The 20,079-nt window shown below is 41.2% G+C and overlaps 4 protein-coding genes across 13 annotated transcripts in view; 1 reads left to right on the top strand and 3 right to left on the bottom strand.

Annotated features, from left to right (window-relative positions):
• LOC108087462 (pericentrin) overlaps positions 1-16,630 on the bottom strand; it is a 28,210-nt gene extending 11,580 nt beyond the window's left edge. For 3 of the 8 annotated variants that reach the window (XM_017184824.2, XM_017184827.2, XM_017184828.2), the window contains exons 1-5: positions 12,187-12,684; positions 6,210-8,321; positions 5,253-6,146; positions 4,629-4,769; positions 4,241-4,456 (exon numbers count right to left, since the gene is read on the bottom strand). In XM_017184824.2, the coding sequence (XP_017040313.1) occupies positions 4,241-4,456; positions 4,629-4,769; positions 5,253-6,146; positions 6,210-8,321; positions 12,187-12,213 (3,390 nt within the window). In that variant the 5' untranslated portion in view covers positions 12,214-12,684. Of the gene's footprint in view, positions 1-2,162; positions 2,491-4,240; positions 4,457-4,628; positions 4,770-5,252; positions 6,147-6,209; positions 8,322-11,062; positions 11,349-12,186; positions 12,685-16,615 lie in introns of those variants that run through there. The other 5 variants (XM_017184829.2, XM_017184830.2, XM_043207760.1 and 2 more) reach the window with 4 other exon arrangements.
• LOC108087467 (putative odorant receptor 71a) lies at positions 85-1,393 on the bottom strand. 2 transcript variants are annotated; one of them, XM_017184840.1, is made up of 3 exons: positions 578-1,393; positions 253-519; positions 85-194 (listed from the first exon to the last, which is right to left on the bottom strand). In XM_017184840.1, exons 1-3 carry the CDS (start codon positions 1,391-1,393, stop codon positions 141-143), a joined length of 1,137 nt encoding a protein of 378 aa, XP_017040329.1. In that variant the 3' UTR covers positions 85-140. The 2 variants fall into 2 exon arrangements, with proteins under 2 accessions (XP_017040329.1, XP_017040330.1); XM_017184841.1 differs by having other exon boundaries at positions 623-1,393.
• On the bottom strand, positions 13,214-17,088 carry LOC108087464 (putative uncharacterized protein DDB_G0271606). Of its 2 annotated transcripts, none has more exons than XM_017184833.2 (3): positions 16,813-17,088; positions 16,616-16,701; positions 13,214-15,748 (listed from the first exon to the last, which is right to left on the bottom strand). In XM_017184833.2, exon 3 carries the CDS (start codon positions 15,673-15,675, stop codon positions 13,750-13,752), a length of 1,926 nt encoding a protein of 641 aa, XP_017040322.1. In that variant the 5' UTR covers positions 15,676-15,748; positions 16,616-16,701; positions 16,813-17,088; the 3' UTR covers positions 13,214-13,749. The 2 variants fall into 2 exon arrangements, with proteins under 2 accessions (XP_017040322.1, XP_017040323.1); XM_017184834.2 differs by having other exon boundaries at positions 16,616-16,645.
• A 557-nt stretch (positions 17,089-17,645) lies between these two features.
• Positions 17,646-20,055, top strand: LOC108087463 (glycine--tRNA ligase). The gene has a single exon (XM_017184832.1). The coding sequence runs from the start codon at positions 17,646-17,648 to the stop codon at positions 19,929-19,931; it is 2,286 nt and encodes a 761-aa protein (XP_017040321.1). The 3' UTR covers positions 19,932-20,055.
• The last annotated feature ends 24 nt before the right edge of the window (positions 20,056-20,079 follow it).

The raw sequence follows: 20,079 nt of genomic DNA, 5'->3' as shown, positions 1-20,079 counted from the left end.
GTTTCTCGTGCAATGCTACAATATATTTTTAGATCTTTGCATAACAAGACGCGCGGCAATAAATCTCCAAACGAGCTGCGAAATCTTTCGGCTAATCCAAAATAGAAACGAGACACTTTTATAGAGTAGAACTCCTTTTCCTATTTGTTCATGTTGAGCAGCAATGCCAGCAAACTATAGGCTTGATTAATGACCTGAAATAGAAACGCTTTATAGAAGAACTCTTTTTTATTCCAAAGCCAAATCAACAACCTTGGTAAATAAAGGCAAACCGATTTGAAAGAAACCATTGGCCCATAAGGACATCGGACGATTTAAGTAGACCATAAACATAAGGATAAGACGACGCATTTGAGGCGACATATCGGGCCAATCGGAATTGTACATCGAATTGGTCAACATATTTGCCGAATCGATAACTGCATTTCCATAAATGCTGGGCAACATGATTTGCATGACCATGGACAGCAAATACTGCATCATGGCTGCGAATCCTGGCAGATCCTGCATTATAGGACTCTATAGAGATTAAAAGAGTTATAATCTATCAAAAATCAAAAAGTATCCTTTGACTCACCATTTGAATGCTGTAAATGGTAAAGCAAATGGTCAAGGAACTGACTAAAATCTGGGTGAAAATGCTCTTTGAAATGAAGTTCTCAATGTCCAAAGCCTGTCGTTTGAGTTTCTGATGCAAAAGCACCAATTCCAGGAACCTATCTTTTAACTTTATATCATCATGATGAAGCTTACTCAATCGTTTGCCCAACATTCGCAAACAGAGCGATAGATGCAACATCATATACCAGTTAACACCATCCATGGTTATATTGCAGGCACAGAGAATCGGAATAGCTATAGCTTCATAGATAAATGGATACCAAAAAAGACTCTTCTGATGCCAATTAAAGGGTGTCCAAATGGCAAATGGCAATTCATTGGGAACATCGAACAGAGGTTGGATCAAAATAAATGGTATGACACCCGCACTACACATTACATAGAAAACGAAAACGCGGCTATAACGTCGATGTTCGAACTTCCACATGTCCACTTCCTGTTTGGTTTTCAGTTTAAAGAGATCCAATGTGCTCCATTCATTTAAAAGATTCTGAGCCACATGGGCGTTCTTCCAATTATTTAAAATCTTAGCCACCAAAGCGGTTGTGGTTAAACAAAACAGCAGGATTTCGGCGGTGTGCTCGAGATCCTTGCTCAGAATGGCCTCCACCCACAGCAGGATCACAAAAATCAAGGTGACGATGACGTGCAGAAGGTATCCTTGCCAGTTAATCCAATCCGGTCTTAAAACTGATCCTTTCTCTGGCCAAAGGCGGCAATACTCCAGCACTCTTGTTGGGTATCGCACCGGTCGAATTGGGTCGTAATCCATGGCAAAAGTTCAAACTCTGATTAATAATATCCCTTTTCGGATCGACTTTATATAGTCCTGCCTTAATTGATTTGCCTAATTGCTTAATTTCGGGGGCGGGGTCCTAATTCATCAACATATTCAATTAAAATTCACTTAGTCAAGACAGTTGGCGGATTTTACAGGGATTATTTTTAAAGGCTCAATTGAGAACCATTTTAGCTTTTAAAGCAATCGTGAAAAGGTTTAAAGATATATATTCTTAAACGCCAAAATATATATTACTTTTTAAAGACTCAGTAAAACTTTTTAATCAAAATTTTTTTTACTTAAAATTTCGATTAATAGGATTAAAGTTGTACCACTAATTCCGTTATTTCTAATTCTTTGTTCCATTAAAAAAAACGTTGTGATTGATAGCCATTGAATCTTTGACTGTGTGAATAGAACTCCAAGTGAAAATCGATATTACCGCTCTCAACGAGCTCTTCCTTAGTCCCGGGAAGTTGACTAAATATAACCCAAATACAGATTCCAAGAGAAACCGAAAATTTTGCGCCTTGAACAAAAATAAACTCCTCATGGACCGATTGCGACTGGAAATGGGAATTCTTCGGTTTTAATTTCTTTTTTGGGGAGAAAGAGCAATGACTTTTAAAGTCAATTGGGAGGAAGACAAATCTTTGACAAAGTGCAGACTGTTTGTTTATTTAGTCTGTGTTTTTTGGGCGTTTTTTGAGTGATGGACTCTTAACAAATTTAGTTTGTTTAGTCATTTCCTTTTGCTTACTTTTGAAGTTCCTTTTTTAGATCCGTAGTTTCCTTTAATGCGCATCAATATCCAGGCACACAAAAACCGTTAAATTTGGATTGGAGCACCCGCACAAAATTTCCAATTAATGGACACAATAAATATTCTTAATTAAGTTGTTTGCATGTATAACTTTTTCCGCGTTTTGGCAATGATTTGCCTATTTTGCTTTTTCACGAGAACCACTTGAAGATCGCGAAGATCTATAGAATTTATAGCTCAAAATCTCTTTCACTCTCACAAAAAGTCTTTTTGCATTTCATTCGGATGAATGAATAATCTGATCTAGACGTACGCACGCATTGAAGTAACGGTAAAGACTGAGTGCTTCCCAAAGAAAGCAGCCCCTTATAATGAAAATCGGAACAGATCGAGAGGGAGAGAGAGCTTGTTTAAAGCAGTGCACTGCTTGCTGTTGCTCTCTCTCTCTCTTTCCCTGTGCGTGTTGGAATTAATTCAAAATTGTGAGCGTTAGTTTTGAAAAAGTTAGGTAGACACAATAGCCCACTCTTTTCTTCTCCTCTTGTGGGGTTGATTCTGCTCCACTATTCCCCCCTTTCATTAATCCCCATTTGAGCCACACTTCCGCTTTGACTTTATTAGCTCCATTTCATGACTTGATTAGATTGGTGTGAAGTAAATAAAATATTATGCTGTGACAAAAGGACAACCACATGTTTGTCTTTCAACGAGAATTTGGCGCGCTCTTTTTGCGTTTTAAAAATATGTATCTTTGTCATATATTCCCCAGAATGTCTGCGAAAATTGCTGTTGGCAAACAAAACGATCGGCAGACAGCCCCCATATGATACATATAAAAAGACTATTTTCTGACAGCATAAGTGGGTCGGAAAGTATTTGAGGTAGGGTTTTGTACCAAAGCAATGTGAGTTTCTCTTATTTGAAAAGTGAGTGGTTATATTACTTATATTATACAAATTATGTTATAAAAATTCAATAAATAAAACACTTAGATAGTAAACTACATCGTTAAAAAAAACATCTACATATCTAATATGATCCGCAATGTAAGTTAATTCCTATATCTTTGTATTTTTAACTCTGTTTGTAATAGCAAGTTCTCCTTTAAAAAAATTATTAGGACTGATCAAACCTATTCCGATATCCCATATTGAGCTTTTTCTTACTTTCTTTTAATCTTTTTATTTAATACCTATTATATACTGTAAACACACTACCATATCCATCAGTCTTTGACCTTCGATGGATTTATTTTGGTGTCGAACAAAAGAACAACAAATATTGTCGCTGAGAAGCGCCATCGAAAGGGAGGTCTACTCAATTTTATACGTATCCCCCTGAATGACACGTGGCCACCATATTAGGTGAGACAACGAGGATTGATGTGGCTGCTGGAAGGGATTGGGGCATCTGTCAACGAATCTCGGGGATCATTGACTGCCGGGTATAAATAGAGGCATGCCCAGGTATCAAAGGGCAGCCTGATTTAATGCTACATAATTCGCAGCGAGTTGAAAGTTCTTTTGGCACACGCTTGATGGCAGCATGATTTTTTGATGTTGCTCTGTTTTTAGCCCTCTTTATTTTTCCACTCGCTTTCATTTGCTTCTTGGCCGCTTGACAAATTTCGCACGTTTTTTTCATGTGAGCTGCGTGCAGCGAGTTTAAAAATAATTTATGCTCGGGGAGAAATTTTTGCAAGGGAGATTCTATTAGATTAGACTAATTCAAATGAATCACGCGTACTACGTTTATTTAATGCTTAATGCTTATTTCGGTTAAATCTTATTTAAAACTGTTTAAGAAATTTTTAGAAATTCATTTTTTGAATGTTATAAAAATGGTTACTTTGTGATTAAAAAAATGCTCATAAAAAAAAAAAAACATAAAAACTGACAATGATTTGTTTCTTCAAATAAACTTCAAATACAGGTTAAATTAATTCAATTTTGATATTATTTGGTACATGAAAATTAGGGAAAGTATCTCAAATTATATCCAACAAACAACGAGAATTAAGATGTGAGAGTCATGCCACATGCCACATGATGCACCTTTCCGCCTGTTTCGCTCACCTGAATCTGCTGCTCCAACTCGGTTGCGATGTCCTGCCGAGCCAAAGCCAATTGCTCCTGCAGCCTCTTCTCATACTCCTCGATGATCCGCTGGATCACTTGCGATTCGTTGTTAAAATTCAGCTCATCCTCATCGATGATGATCAGGGAGGTATTGGCGGGTCCATCTCCGGAACCCTTTTCCGGGCAGGTACGAGCAGGAGATTCGGTTTCAGGCTGGGTTAGTTTTGCATTTGGGTGTCGATTGCAGGTAGTTACAATTGGTTTAGTTCGTTTTATTGGGTTATAAAGTTGGTAGAGAAAAACAAGAATGGACATGCAGTTAGCTCAGTTAGTCAAAACAAGCTTGAATGTTTAACATTGTATGGGATGTTGTGATAATATTTACCTTGTAGTCATCGTCACCCTGGCGGCGCTCGTAGAACTTGATGCGATCACTCAGCTTGCGCACCTGATCCTCGTGAGCACGTCTAAGCTCCTTGATGTGAGTTTGGTAGAAGATCTTTAGGTCGGTTGCATCCAGTGAGTTCTAGAAGGAAGAATACAATATAGTTGAGTATAGGTACTTTACTAAATAAAACCAAGTAAAACTAAATAAAACGAAATAAAACAAATGTAATAAAAATCATTCGCAGATTGCATACGTAAAATTACTTGCCAGAAGCAAAATAAAAAAAATTAATATAACGTAATGTTAAAGAAATTAAAAGAAATTAACACATTAAATCATTTTGTATTAATTAGTTGTATAAACATCTACATATTTATTGAAATTGGTTAAGTAAATTATCATAAAAAAAACTAAAAAACAACAAACATGAAGAACAGGCATTAAATTTGTTTTTCATAAATTCTAGTTGGATATTTAATTGTTGCAATTGATTGATTGCATTATATTATTAAACCCAAAAACTTTATAAAACAAAACCTTTTTAATTTAATGACAACTTTAACAAACTGATTCTGAGTAAGTAAAACCATAGTTTAACCTATTTAATCCAAGCAAACTCACATCTTTTGCTGCTTGTCCAACGGGATCTCCCAGGGAGTCCACGCCACAAGGAGTCATCTGCCTGTGACTGGGACTGAGTAGCAGTTCAGCTCTCTTTCGTTTGCGGGGAGAAGGTTCCTTGGAGGAGGCAGCCACTGCCGATTCCTCGGGCAGCTGATCCACCTCGGAGCATTCAGAAGAGCTGTCCCCAGCCAGGTGTTGCGATTTGTGCGAGAATACGTCATCCGAGAACTGCTTCTCCAGATCGGCAAACTTGTGCTCGAAGTACTTCCGCACAACCTCCATTTCCTTTTCATGAGCTGCCTGCTGATTTTGTTCGCTATTTTGCTTCTCACTCTCCCATTGATCGCGGGCTATCTTCAGTTCCTGGGCACTCAGTTCCCTACACAAGGTCAATTGTTGATTCAAATAGTCGTCGAACTTGCGTTGGACCATCATGAAGATCCTCTGTTCGTTTGGCAGCAGGTAAGTGTGGAACTGTTCGATCTGTTTGCTAAATGCCGGTGTCCATTCGGGATTCGTGGTCTGCAGACCCAGATCTTCATTAGTTTGAAACTGAGGCAATTGCCTTTCCTTGGAGCTGCGCGATCCACGCTCTTCGTTGTCCGTGAGAAAATGGCGGTCCAAATCATCGTCGCTTTCGCTGATCAAATCCATGGAGATTTCCGAGATGCGCTGGCCGGGATTGGATTCCTGATCCTGCCACACGGAACTCGAACGTTTCACCGTGTCGATGGCTTCCTGAAGTTGCCGTCGCAAAGTTTGCACTTCGCCTCCAAGTCGCTCCGAATCCGTCTGAAGTTTTTCACGCACATTCAGAGATTGTTGCAGTGATTCAGTGAGTTGGACAATCTTTTCATCCCTTCGCGATAACTCCATATAAATGTCTAGAGTCTGTGGGGTAAATAATATTGTTTAGAGATGTTTTTCGCATTTGAATATAATGATTATACTTACTGGACCACCCAGTTCATCCTGAAGAGTCCTGTACTCCGTTGAGTTGGTCATCAAGGAGCTGGAATCCCTGGCCGAAGCTGGACCCGCACTGGATTCCCTTCTTGCCGCCTCAAGTTGCAGATTCAAGGATGCCAGGCAGTTGTCCTTCGTCTCTAGTTGGGTGTGCAGCTCCTGCACTTTGGCCTCCAGTTGCTTCAGCATATTTAAGCTAACCAAACTAGAACTGCTGCCCACAGCTTTACTTTCCCCGGCATGAAGCAAAGTTTTTGATTCATCCAGGGACAAAGAAGGCGGATCCTGCTCCTCTTCAATTGTGGTGCTCATCGAAAGCATTCTCTCGCTCTCTTCGGTGATGTCCTCTAAAACATCCTTTGAGAATTCTGTGAGTGGCACTCGTTCCATTTGTTTGAGCTCCATGTTGTTTGTGCTGCTCGAAACTTGTGATTGTTCCGCTTCCGTGGGCGAGAGTTTGGGTGCATTATCAATACTCTGCTGATTCATGACCATTAACCTTAGTTTCATCAATTGCAAGGAACTCTCCTCATCATCATCGTCGTCATCCTCATCTTCATCCATTTCCAGAATGGTTAGATCCAAGGGTTCCATTGCCTCTGGCTGCAATTGTAAAGTGGTCAAGGCTCTGGCTGCTTTTCTTTCAATGATCTTGGGTTCTTGAAGAGGAGGCAGTTTCAGGGTCTCCACTGTCGAAGTGGGTCTGATAACCTCTTGATCATGATCCTTCTGATTCTCCTGATCCTCCTGATCTTCATCTAGATCCGTAATTAGTTCTTTGTTCTGTGAAGTATGGACTGTTTCCTCAGCTTCGTAGGTCACTTCGATTGATTCATTGGTGGCCACAATCTCTTCCATCGAATGATCCTGCTCTTCGGTTACTTGGCTTTCATCCACCTGAGTTTCCTGTGGAGCTTCACTTCCCTCCGTTTCCTCCACCTGAGTTTCCTGCGGAGCACTGGCACTAATTGCCTCACTGTCCTCCGTTTTATCTTCCCGTTCCTGAAGTGGTTCCTCGACCAACTCGGAAACATCATCCGTTGTGCTTTGGTTGCTCAAACTCTGATCCACAGACTCATCATCTTCGTGCCGAGAATGCACAGGTTTTCTCTGCTCCAAAGGCAAACTAATGTCGAAGTCGTCGTCATCGTTTGAGGAGAGACTAACTCCCACTTTGGAGCCAACTGGCAGATGAGAACCTTCCTCGCTTTCGTCCTCATCGTCGACGAGAAAGTGCTGAGCCAACTGACCACCAGATAGTTGGGCATCATCAATGCGAAACTCAATCGCATCTTCATCTTCATCCGGATTGCTGCTCAAACTTTTGGCACTTGATTGTGGTTCCTTTGGCCGGGCAAAGGCAGCTGCCTCCGATAGAGATTCCAGTGGAGAGTTTAACTGCTCCTCCACCTCGCTGATCTCGATGGCCTCTTCGATCTCCTCCTCAATGCTGCTGCTTGTTGTGGTTGTTGTTGTTGTTGTTGTTGTTGCAGTTGTTGCCACAACATTGGCACTGCTCGTCGTTGTAGTCTTTGTTGTCTGCTGCTCAGCCATGTCGATGGTCATGGAACTGGTGGGCGGTTCAATGCTAAACGACGACACCGTTTGATCCTCCTCCGTTAGGCTGAGATTATTCTGTCGCCTCAGTAGTTCAGAGGTATCCGTGGAAGTAACCGCATACGGAGTGCTACTCGATTCGACTTCCGTCCAACTGCTCTTGGAGATTATGTAAGTGCGCGTGGAATCATTGTCGGAGTCGCAATCATCCGCAGGTTCCTCCTTATCGGAAACGCCACTCTCCACATGTTCTAAACTCGCGGGAGATCGTTGCTCACTTGATAAAGTCGGCTTCTCGAATATGAAATTTAGCGTGGGTATGAATTCAACTTCCACACAAGTTGCTGTTGCTGTTGCTGTTGCTCCAGTGCCGCAAGATGTTGCTGCTGCCGGAGATGTTGCTGCTGCTGCCGGAGATGTTGCTGCTGCTGCTGGAGATGTTGCTGCTGCTGCTGACGATGTTGCCGGCAGTTCTTCGATTGCCGACGCTTCGATCGCCTTGTAGCTGACACTGGCGCTGTGCGGCCGAAGCAATGATGTGATCTGGAATGTAAATAATGGAATATTAATGACCATCGTATTTTATGTTTCCACGAACTGTATTGCAAAGGTATTTCTTTGATGAATTACACTCAAAAATGTAGCTACAAAATCATTTCGTTTAATAGATTCTTCCATCTAAAATTAACTTACAAAACTTAGAAATAAATAAACCTAACAATATATATGTTACTGAGAAAACAGAACTTTTTTCTTAGTTTAATTTATTATATTCAATAATTGTTTTTTAAGCAATTGTTTTTTCTAAAACAATTTTATAATTTCTTTTTTTTTTTTTTGAATCTGTCTCTGTAGTTATAAGCTGATTTTTCTAAGCTATGAAAAATCTATCTTTAATTGTTCATTGATTAATAGATAGTATATTTCTTCGCTTGAGAAATTCTAACATTACAAGTCGGACATTTGTTGTATCGCATTTTACACATTTACAACACAGAACTTTCGGATTTGTTTGAACAACAAATGAAAACAAGAGCAAGTTTTAATTTTTCATTGGCCCACTTGTTGTGCCACCAGGCTGACTGTGCCACTTGAATTTGAGGCAACACGCGTCTGCCGCCATAAATTTATTTTCTAGATTTTGATTCGATTTAATGATGTCACCCAGTTGTCAACGTCCGAAACGCATTGTGAGGATTCTTTTTGGTTTCCCCAGTCCCCAGTCTTTGTGCCCCACTAAACTTGGGCAAAAGGTATTAAACGAAGCGACTTTATTACGTAAACAAAAGTGATTGGAATTTTAGAAACGATATGGATATCTGTTTGGCAACATCCAATTTCAAATTGACCTGCATCTCAAGTGTTTATCGGTGGCTATCTTTTGGAAAAGCGGAAGGGGACTGCTGCCCACATCCATTCCTTGATGGATTGCAGCTGTGTCGGTTGTTGGTTTCCCTTTAAATTATAATTAGAAACATTTGAGGCATCTTTATGTTTGGTAATAAAGTTTCCACCGCGGAGGAGTTGCATACGCTTGAGTTATTTATATTTCGACTTGCCCACATTAATTAAGAAAGACGACTCTGTCCACTCGAGGGATCTATATGTTCTATAATTATGGAAGGTGTTCGAAACGTGTGCCACACATGCATCCGTTCCCGAATTGCCGAACTGAGTGGGGAAATATTAAGGCATTTTCCAATTACGTTTTTCACAGCTGGAGATCTAATTAGATCGTGTGCATTCTATTATATGTAAGCCATATGCCAAGGCAATGCATTTGTCGGTTGGATAATAAACATCTTTATATGTATTGCGTTGAGACATATATGTCTATTAGAAGCATAATTAATTTTTGATACAAAATTAAAATAGTTTGCATTCTTATTGAATGGTATGTACAATAGTAAAAATATTTTTATCCTCAAAATGTTCTTTTCCCAATAAGTGTAACCAATAACAATCCACATAAAACCATAATTAGGAATAAGTAATAGTTATGTGAAAAAGGTTCAATTTAATTCCTTTTTTTTGTAATTAAATGCTCAATAAAACTATAGAAGAAGGTTTATAATGTATTAAAATATTTGAATAAAATCCTATAACCCACTGTAACTGAACATCTGCAAAAGACAACAATTTCCATATTACACATACGCCATGTGGGTCAGGTCGTAACGCTTGACAAAGTTCTCAAAATATTAGCGGATATTATTTGTGCAAAAGTTGTTAATTCCCGGCCACAGGAGTGTTATTTGAACGTCCTTGAACTTGTCAGGGCAAAGACAACCCAATCAGGAAGTCCCAGCCCAGCGATATCCTTAAACGCGTATCGGGATAACAAGTTTGCAATCATAACCATGACAACGGATTTTCTTCAAGTGTGCGTGTTCCTCATTGGACGGGGAAAAGCGAAAACGAAAGTTTTTCCCACCTTCTTGCAAAAATTTCAATTTGTTGCTATAGTTTGCCTCTGATTTGGGGCCGTTGTTTGGGTGTGACACACATTTCAGGTGGATCGGCTGAGGTTTTTGCACTTCGGCGACTAATAACAACAATGCCACTCCCCCGAAAAAAAAGGGAAAAGGGGCGCAGGACCTAGCCCAATGTCTCAGTTAATGGCGCTGCTGTCTTTCCTTTGATTTTCCATAAGAGATACTGTCGATAAACCTTCAATAATGGCACGCATATTGGCGAAAATGATTAAATTAATGACTTTGACTGGGGAAAAGTTGACAATGAAATATGCTGAACAAAAATAAACTAAGATTACGAAAGGGAGTCGTTTTTTTTGCGTTTTAAAAAAGGCTTATACAAGACTGATTTAGTTGTTATTCGATAGAAATCTTTAGAAAAGACTTAAAAATGCTATTAAGACAAAGTTTATTGGCATCATGTTTACTCTAAAATCCATTCAAAAGGTGATTTAAGCATAATACTTTAAACAAACTTGAACTGTAAGTTTAGGTTAGCTTAACCTTGAGAAGATTTAAATCTTTTTGAATAAATTTTTACAAATTAATTTAGCAAATATAAACTAGTTTTTTAGATTTCTTTAATATTTAATTGTTTCTGGTTATCCCTAAAACTTTTTTTTACTTGGTTCTTAGATACTAGATACAAAGTACTATTCAAACATTTGTCAATTTCCACTGCGCCACAATAACGAGCTCTAATGTGGCTCATTACCGAGCGGTTTCGAATGATATTAACACACTTTGGGCGTCGAATGATGCAAATGTCACTGGCAGATGTTAAAGATCGCATTGCCGACAGAAACTCACATGCAATTTCCCCATTTCACTGCTGGCCTCTCATTCGAATCAATTCAGCGATGAAGTTATCTCAATTAAATGCAATTTACAGTCACTTAAAACGTCCATATATCGACAATGGCTATTTATGAGTTACATTGTGCGAAAGTTTTCATATATGCACATAAATCGTAGATTTGATGAAACAACTTTATGGGCGAAGGCACTGCACTTTTATCTTTTTAGAGCTATAAATGTGCGGGGAACCGAAAGACGAGCGACGCGACCGCCTGCAGTGCAAGTTCTTTTATAAATAAAACGCCAGAAGAGACATTCAATTGAAATCAGTCACTCAATCCGAGGAAAATCAAAAGAAAAGCGTTGGAAAAGAGCAGTCCCCGGAGAGCCGAAAGCGAATGAATGAGCGAGAGCGATTGCCGCGGAAATTTGCAACGCGGTTCCAAGCGGTTCCGTGCACCGAATGTTCGCTCCCATTTTTTATTTATAAACAAAATTTATATGTGGAACATAAACGCCACCGTGCGTCAGTGTGTGTGTGTGTGTGCAACATTTGTTGCTACAATGTTGATGGAGCTATGTTGATAAGACCAGGAATATTCCCTCACAGTAGATAAAGCTTAAAAGGTAAGAGGAAAAATGTGTTCTATTTTTGGGAGATCTACTGACTACTATTTAAAATGTTTATTTCGAGTTTTAAAATAAATACAAAATTATATAATTATATACTTTTATATTTATTTTAAAATATAAATTATAAACTGGAGACAGTAAGCTGGCACAACACCAAACAGCATTCACAGCAACCGAAATAATGTTCTCCCAAAATTTACTACTTTTTAAAGTTCACCCTTTTTTGATTTCCACTGTAGATTGTTTATAAAGTTTTGAAGGGCCTTGTGGCCGCCTAATCGAAAGTTCAAAGGCGCATTCAATTTCGATTTCATTTGTAAACACACTTGAACACCAACACATACTCTTTGTGGATTGTATATTTTCGAAAAATACATTTCATTGCCCACTATTCCCCATTTTTGTGGATCCCATTAAGTGAATTCTGCGAGCAAAAATGATGGATGCTCTGAGTTCTCCAATGGGTTAATACTTTAATGGATTCCCGAGCTTGCTTGGCTTACCCAATCGTATAGAGTGTACAGATTCATGGTGACTGCACTTGAACCAAATAATTTATGGCCTATTCCCTGGCTTCCTAGCCGCCTTTTGTTGCCACTTGCGCCTGTCAGTCGTGCATATTTTTATACGTTCTAGATGCAAACCGAAAGCGATCCATTTTCTTGTTGATGTTTATGTTAGGATTTTGATGACACGATATTTCTTAATTTTTTCTGCCTGATTTGCTTTTGAACACCGACGCACACACAACACCAAAGAATTTTGTAGGTTAAGTTGGATAATTTACGTAAATTTTCAAAAGTTTTCCGATTTGAATGTTCTAAACTAGGACAACACAATAAGGGGAAAACTAGCTACGAAAACCCGAAATCCTTAATCGAGCATTATATGATTTTGTATTGCTCCGCGAAGGAGAAAATCCACAGAAAATAAAGATAAACCGAAAACAATAGTGCAACCGATCTGAAACAGTTGCACGTAATCGCGAGCGCGTTGCAACTGAGAACAAAATCCATTGCGAAGAGTCTTTTATTTTTGGGCCTCGGGGGATAGATAAACCCTCTCGTTTTCTCCCCTCCCAAATATACTGTAACGCTCAGTGAAGCACAACACGAGATTGTTTAAAAATAATCAATCGTAAACAAAATCTGTTGCAGTGGAATTGAATTGGGGAGAGTCAAGCAGAGAAACCAAGAACTCAATGGTTCAAAATTTGGGAGAGAAATAAAGAGAAATCCTAGAGCAGAAACAGAAAAAAACAATTACTTTTTATCGCAGTTCTATAAATAAGTTCTAAGCAGAGATTCGGGATTTAAAAAAACTATTAGATAAGAATGGATCTAAGGGATCTAGGGGAATGGATCTAATAGGTAAAAGTGACACTAATAAAACTTTAAAATGTAAGGTCCATAAAATCCCGAAACGCTAACTAAAAGAATATTTAAAGTGTTATAAACACTATATAAAATACTGGAACATTTTTATCGGATTTCCTCTACCGAGATCTACTTCATTAAAAACGCATTTAGGTAGGTAAATTTTAATACAAAATATTTATTGTTATTGCTTGTCAATAGTTAGTCTTAAAGAGCTTTGTGAATATACTTATTCCAATCTGTATATACACTCAAAAATATTATTCGATTAGTGTAAAAATATATTTTTCATACACTATTTAACAATTGCTAGTCAGTTATTCTTTTGTAAATGCTTTCAGTTTTGTAAAATATTTCTATATTTTCTAGGCATCTAGTCGTAAGGCGATTTATTGTCCTGTTTTCTTTTTTTTTGTATTTATAAAATGTAATACAAATGATAAATGTCACTCGGTAAATTGCTTTTCATAAGTCAGTGCAAAATTTGGCAGATTTTTTGAGCATTTTTGAATAAAAATAATATTCAGTTAGTCCTTGGTCCTAAAAAATTTGGCTAACGAACTTTAAATTCGATAGGTGGTCAACAATTTGTGCTGCTTTTTGCTTTGTAGTTACTCTGCGCTACAAAATTAATTTAGTTAATCACATAATTAAGATTAAATTGATGTAAATCCCGTGAAACCTTAAAGGTCAGTTGGGATTGCCGCCCTCTTTTTGTTTAAACTTGGTGGAGTATTTGTAGAAGTCGGACATCTCAAAGGGTTTGGTAACTTCTTTGTACGGCTGGAAGGTGGCCTGCTGCACAACGGTCATGTTCTTTGGCGACTCGATGCGAATTTCTGGCGATAAGCTGGCCGTGGCCACGGTTAAAGGCGGCGATACCAAAGCCGTTTGAACAGCATTGCCGTGACCAAGTTGTCCGGTTGGAATACCACTCCCACTATTATTCAAATTCTGGTTATGACCCTGATTCGCAGGTGGCGGTCTGGGCGGCGGCGTAGGCTGTTGCATTTGACTTGGCTTAGGTGGCAAATTTCGCAGTGCTGGTATGTCCAAAGGTTCCAGGGGATACGACACCGAAATCCCCAACGTTTGCTCCATGGCATTGAGGTACGAGGTCGATTGACTTAACAAGGCTTTTGAGCTGGTGTTCACCGCATAGCTGGCACTTGGATAGTTCTGCGTGGGTCGCTGGTTGGACATGGAATAGTGGCGTCCCGACACCGACATGGACTGCGAAGAGAGCTTGGCGCGGGGTTTACTAGATACCATGGCAGCTGCTCCGGGATTACTACTTCCATTGCTACTGCCAGCTGGACTGTGCGGTTGTGAATCCATCTGCCTGATAACAGCAGGTCCATCTAGCGATGATTCTAGCCACTGTTTCGGCTTCGGTTTCTTTTCAATCGTCGTCGAGGAGGATGACAAAGAGATCTCGTCGTGCGGCTGATAGCGACTGGGCGGCAAGGGCACTGCCAGCATATCGCTGGAGTGCGATTTACCCTCTATTATTCCCAATTGAGGCGGTGTTAAGGGGGCTATGTGTGATTGAGAGCGCCAGCGATATTGCTGCTGATGTTGGGCGGCATCCATGTCCACGGAAACATAACTGGGCGCCAGGGATATAGCATCTAGCTGTCGATGATGATGCATTGCATTACGCTGTTGCTGCTGCTGCTGCTCGTAGCTGAGATTGCTGGGCGACGCCAGTGGAGAAACATACTTCTTGATGTTCTGACTTGACTTGATGAAGCCACCCTCATTGTAGTTTTGATGCGTGGGGGATAGGTAGTATTTATCGCACTGTACTATAATTGGCTGCTGCTGGGGTGCCACTTGTGGCGGTTGCCTCAAAGTTGCCACATTCGAGGAGTTCGCCGAGTACATGGATATGACATCCGGCTGTGATCTCTGGTAGTTCATGTTCATCACCAAATGCGCTTGCTGCTGATGCTGCTGGCGCATATATTGCATTTGACTGGGCGTGGGTGTGGGTCGCTTTTTCAGGGCGCTCTTCACCAGCGGCGGTTGCTGTTGCGCTTGCTGCTGAGCCACGCCTATTACCAGCATATCACCGGCTCCCGCCGAAGAGGAAGGCTGGTAATTGTCATACTCTGAACTTCGATTCGATAGCGTTTCCGATTGACGATTGTTGTTATTGTTGGTCATCTGGCTCTCTCGACTTTCACGGCTCGTTGTGCTTTGCTTCCGCCGCAATATTGAATGGTTTTCCCTGGCCAAAGCCTGCAGTTGCTGTTCATGCTTGTACTGCTGGGCCAATTGGACGAAAAATTCATTGACTGTCATGTGCTCGTAATTGCCATTTATAATGGCCGTCTCCTGTTTCTGAATTTGCTGCAGCAGCCAGCTCTTTTCGCTTAGACGCTGCTCCAAAGCCTGTTTCCTGGCCTCCAAATTCTCCTTCCTGACCTTTGGGTCATCCTCGTTTTTGTTGTTGTTATTGTTGTTGTTGCTACTACTGCTATGATTGTTGTTTATGTTATTCGTATTGTTGTTATTGTTGTTGATGTTGTTCGTGGAGTTGCTTGTGGTTGCCGCCTGTTCTTCATCTTTAAGACTGGCCATATTTCTGCTCTTGGGCGCTTTCAATTGCATCGCCAGTGGTTGCTTGGGTTTCGTCGGCTTCGTTGGTGGGTTGTTGGTGCGGATTTCGGTTAATCGGGGGATCCTAGAAAAGACAAGCAGTCTTTGATAAGTCGACTCCTAAGCTGGTTTAATTTTAACCTAATTTATAGTTTTGTTTTAGGGTGTACACTAGCTCTGATTAATGAGAAAAGTAAAAACCTGGTACTTTTAATACCATTTCGGAAATTAAATATTTAATTTTAGTAGCCCCAAAACCAGTTATACTTTGAATATTTAAGAACTGTTTCAGGTTCTTCATGCTTTGTTATCACTTTGTCAGAGCTGGTGAATTTTAGTTAAGAGTTAGGTTTTTTTATTGAAGACGTGCACTAGTTAATAAGAATTCTTATGCTTTTTCTTGTATGTACAGACTTAGTTTTTGTTTGTTTCCGATTTCCACCCGTTTTATCACGCACCACAACCACTGTAAACCTTGAAGCGAACCCTCTCCAAAAAATGGCCAGAACATTAAACCCAAACATACAGAAGCTCGATGAGGTGTTATTTGTATGTTGTTTATAACTTTTTTTTGTTGGCTTGTACAGTCTTGAGTTTGGCCTTCGTAGCCGGCGATGACTTAATATCAAACGTGCAAAAGTCGTTGAATTAAGTGCGCCTACAGTGGATGCTCGTTGAGGGGAACCAAACTGGTTTCCCTCCACATTTCCAATAGTTTCCCATGTGGGGGTTGGTTTCTAATTAAAGAACCTCCACTGTGCATGTTTTAATGGTTTTATGGTGCACACACACATACACGAACAAAACAACTACGCTTATGACTAACAAATAAATTATAATGCATAATTTAAACAGATCGATCGATTAAAAATATGTCCCACACACAATAAGTAAAACAACAAAAACAGGTCAAGAACGGAAAACGGTAAAACAAAAACAACTTTTAACTTACCAGCGGAGATCTTTGTTGTTGTTGTTACTTCTGCTTTTATGTATGGCGTCGTAAAAACAAACAAGAACCGTTATGTGCGGCCGCGCCTGTGAATGAGTTAATTTTTAATTGTTTGCAATCAAGATTTCGGCAAATTGGCAGTAAGTTAGCAATAGTATTAGTAACTCAGGTGAGAGAATTTCCAGAGAGAAGCACACCTTTCCTTTTTATCGCTCAAAATGCGGTCGCATAGCGTCGCTGTTGTTGCAACGCCGCGTCCTCTCACATAAAATCAACAAAACTGTGTTATTTTTTCACTTTAAGTGCGTGCTTTTCAATTTATTCGCTGCGCGTTTGAGCAATTGGGTTGTGCAGCACTCGAACTCGACTTAAATAAATCAAAAATTGAGCAAATTATACGAAAAACTCGCAAGAAAACAGACTGCAATGCTGCGCCTACATAATTAAACAAAAAACTGGCACGCACACAATTGCATGAGCTAGTGCTGGAAAACGTTAGATACCAGGTGGGACGGTGACCAACTCCCTGTAAGCACGATAGTGACATTAACAGTCAGAAGTTAAACAGTTCATATAATTAAAGACTATACTTTTTGTTAGAAACTTATATATATAGAAATTTTATTTATAAATAATTTGACATTATATTATAAAAATGATAACGACCAAAATATTTCAGTTTATCGCCGAAGTTACAAAAACTGTTTCAAGATATAGTTAAGAGAACGTTAGGTAGAAGATTGTTAATAGGTTTATTTTATTAAATTAATTAAAATTATTGCCTAATAATTACTTTTAGTCACCTTTTATTTTCCTCGTCACGAGTCACAACATTCTCATCCCTGGACCGCGCTGTTAACCGAAAACAGTGTTGAGTACCTTCTGCGAATGCAGTGTTGCACGCCGGCCGCTGAACACTCATCCATCCAACGAAATTGCAGCCGCAAGTAAAGGTATTTCAACAGTAGCCAATTGGACGGTTTATTACATAAAATCGCGTTTCCCAGCTGTAAAAAATAAAACCGCCTTTATGTCATTGCAGTTGTTGAAAGCGCTACCCCATTTGCGCAGTGCCACTTCAGCCGTGAGAAATCCAATAGCAAGAACAACGTGGAGCGAGCACATTGCCACGAAAGTGTTTTTCGGCACCACTACCACAAAAGATACTCCCGCAGCAGCACCACCACCCACTCAACCGCAGCCATCACCGCCTACTTGGGGTGCCAAGAAACAGAATAGAAAGGTCAAGCTAAGATCTGCAGCTGCCGAGTTCATTATGTCGAATCCGGAGATCGAGGCCCAACTTGCTCCCCTGCGAGAGCGGGTTCAGGAGCAGGGAAACCTGGTGAGGGACCTTAAGGCAAAGGGAGCCCCCGAACTGGATGTCAAGAAGGCGGTGGCTGAGCTGAAGGCCCGCAAGAAGCTGCTGGAGGACAAGGAGCTTGCCCTCACCCCCAGTGTCGTTAGCTTCGATCGCGCCAAGATGGAAGATCTCCTAAAGCGTCGGTTCTTTTACGACCAGAGTTTTGCCATTTATGGCGGCATTACTGGACAATACGATTTCGGACCAATGGGCTGTGCCCTCAAGTCCAATATCCTGGCCCTATGGCGTCAGTACTTTGCTCTCGAGGAGCAAATGCTGGAGGTAGATTGTTCCATTTTGACCCCAGAACCTGTGCTGAAAGCCTCTGGTCACGTTGAGCGCTTCGCGGACCTGATGGTCAAGGATGTCAAGACGGGCGAGTGCTTCCGGCTGGATCATCTCATCAAGCAGGCCCTGGAGAAGCTGTCGAAGGCCAAGGAGGCTACGCCTGCATTGCAGGCAGAGTGCGAGGACATCATCATTAAGCTGGATGGCTTGAACAAACAGGAACTGGCCGATGTCCTAGCCAAGTACAACATCAAGTCTCCTTTAACCGGCAATGATTTGACCGAACCCATCGAGTTCAACCTGATGTTTGCCACCCAAATTGGACCCACTGGCCTGGTCAAGGGCTTCCTGCGTCCGGAAACTGCCCAAGGTATCTTTGTGAACTTCAAGCGGCTACTGGAATTCAACCAGGGCAAGCTACCCTTTGCTGTGGCCCAAATTGGCAACTCGTTCCGCAACGAAATCTCTCCTCGATCGGGCTTGATTCGAGTGCGTGAATTCACGATGGCGGAGATTGAACACTTCTGCGATCCCGTGCTCAAGGATCATCCCAAATTTGGTAACATCAAATCGGAGAAGATGACCCTTTACTCTGCCTGCAACCAGATGGACGGAAAGTCGGCTTCTCAAGTGGAAATCGGTGAGGCAGTTGCCACCAAGCTGGTGGCCAATGAAACTCTTGGCTATTACATGGCCCGCATCCAACAATTCCTCTTGGCCATTGGCATTAAGCCGGAGTGCTTGCGATTCCGTCAACATATGTCGAACGAGATGGCTCACTATGCCTGCGATTGCTGGGATGCCGAGATCCTCACTTCCTACGGATGGGTGGAGTGCGTCGGATGCGCAGACCGCAGTGCCTACGATTTGGGACAGCATACGGCGGCCACGGGTGTGCGTTTGGTGGCAGAGAAACGTCTACCGGCTCCCAAAACTGTGGAGGTCAGCGAAATTGTGCCCAACAAACAGACCTTGGGCAAGACATTCAAAAAGGAGGCCAAGAATATCACAGATGCATTGGCGAAGCTTTCGCTGGAGGAGATTACCAAGGTCGAGGAGCAGTTGGCCAGCGATGGCCAGTACAAGCTAACGACGGCCGACGGTCAAAGCCATGAGCTTGGCAAGGACACCATTAGTGTGAAGCACTCGACCAAAACGGTTCACGTGGAGGAGTTCATACCTAGTGTGGTGGAACCATCGTTCGGCATTGGACGCATCATGTACTCCCTGCTGGAGCACAGTTTCCAGTGTCGCGATGGCGACGAGCAGCGATGCTACTTCACCCTGCCTCCACTGGTGGCTCCCATCAAGTGCTCCATCCTGCCGCTGTCGAACAACGCCGACTTCCAACCTTATACTCAGAAACTCTCATCGGCGTTGACCAAGGCAGAACTTTCGCACAAGGTGGACGATTCCAGCGGCTCCATTGGCAGGCGGTATGCTCGTACGGATGAGATCGCCATTCCCTACGGCATCACCGTCGACTTTGACACTCTGAAGGAACCGCATACGGTGACCCTGAGGGATCGGAATACTATGAAGCAGGTGCGCGTCGGACTGGAGGAGGTTGTGGGCGTGGTCAAGGACCTGTCAACTGCGAGAACTTCCTGGGAGAAGGTCACCGAGAAGTATCCTCTGTTCGAGCAGCAGGAGGCCAGCAAGTAACCGGATGATCAACCAATTTCTCACGCTTGACACGCATTTACAGAGCTACAGAGTTTTCTAATTCTTTTATATCTACGCTTAAAGTTTAATAAAATTGCAACATTTAATGCTTTGCACTCAGAAATTACATTGTTTACTTTTTTCTTAT

This window comes from Drosophila ficusphila, unplaced genomic scaffold (assembly GCF_018152265.1).
Source record: "Drosophila ficusphila isolate 14025-0441.05 unplaced genomic scaffold, ASM1815226v1 contig_286, whole genome shotgun sequence".
Lineage (NCBI taxonomy): Eukaryota > Metazoa > Arthropoda > Insecta > Diptera > Drosophilidae > Drosophila > Drosophila ficusphila.
This window is presented reverse-complemented; position numbering and strand designations above follow the sequence as displayed.

Bases quoted from the DNA above. Each gene is read 5' to 3' on its own strand.
- LOC108087463 (XM_017184832.1), top strand. From the start codon at position 17,646: ATGTCATTGCAGTTGTTGAAAGCGCTACCCCATTTGCGCAGTGCCACT.
- LOC108087464 (XM_017184833.2), bottom strand. From the start codon at position 15,675: ATGCAATTGAAAGCGCCCAAGAGCAGAAATATGGCCAGTCTTAAAGAT.
- LOC108087467 (XM_017184840.1), bottom strand. From the start codon at position 1,393: ATGGATTACGACCCAATTCGACCGGTGCGATACCCAACAAGAGTGCTG. The intron at 520-577 runs GTGAGTCAAAGG...TAATCTCTATAG, and splicing joins CCATTTACAGCATTCAAATG to AGTCCTATAATGCAGGATCT. The intron at 195-252 runs GTTGTTGATTTG...TTTCTATTTCAG, and splicing joins GTTTGCCTTTATTTACCAAG to GTCATTAATCAAGCCTATAG.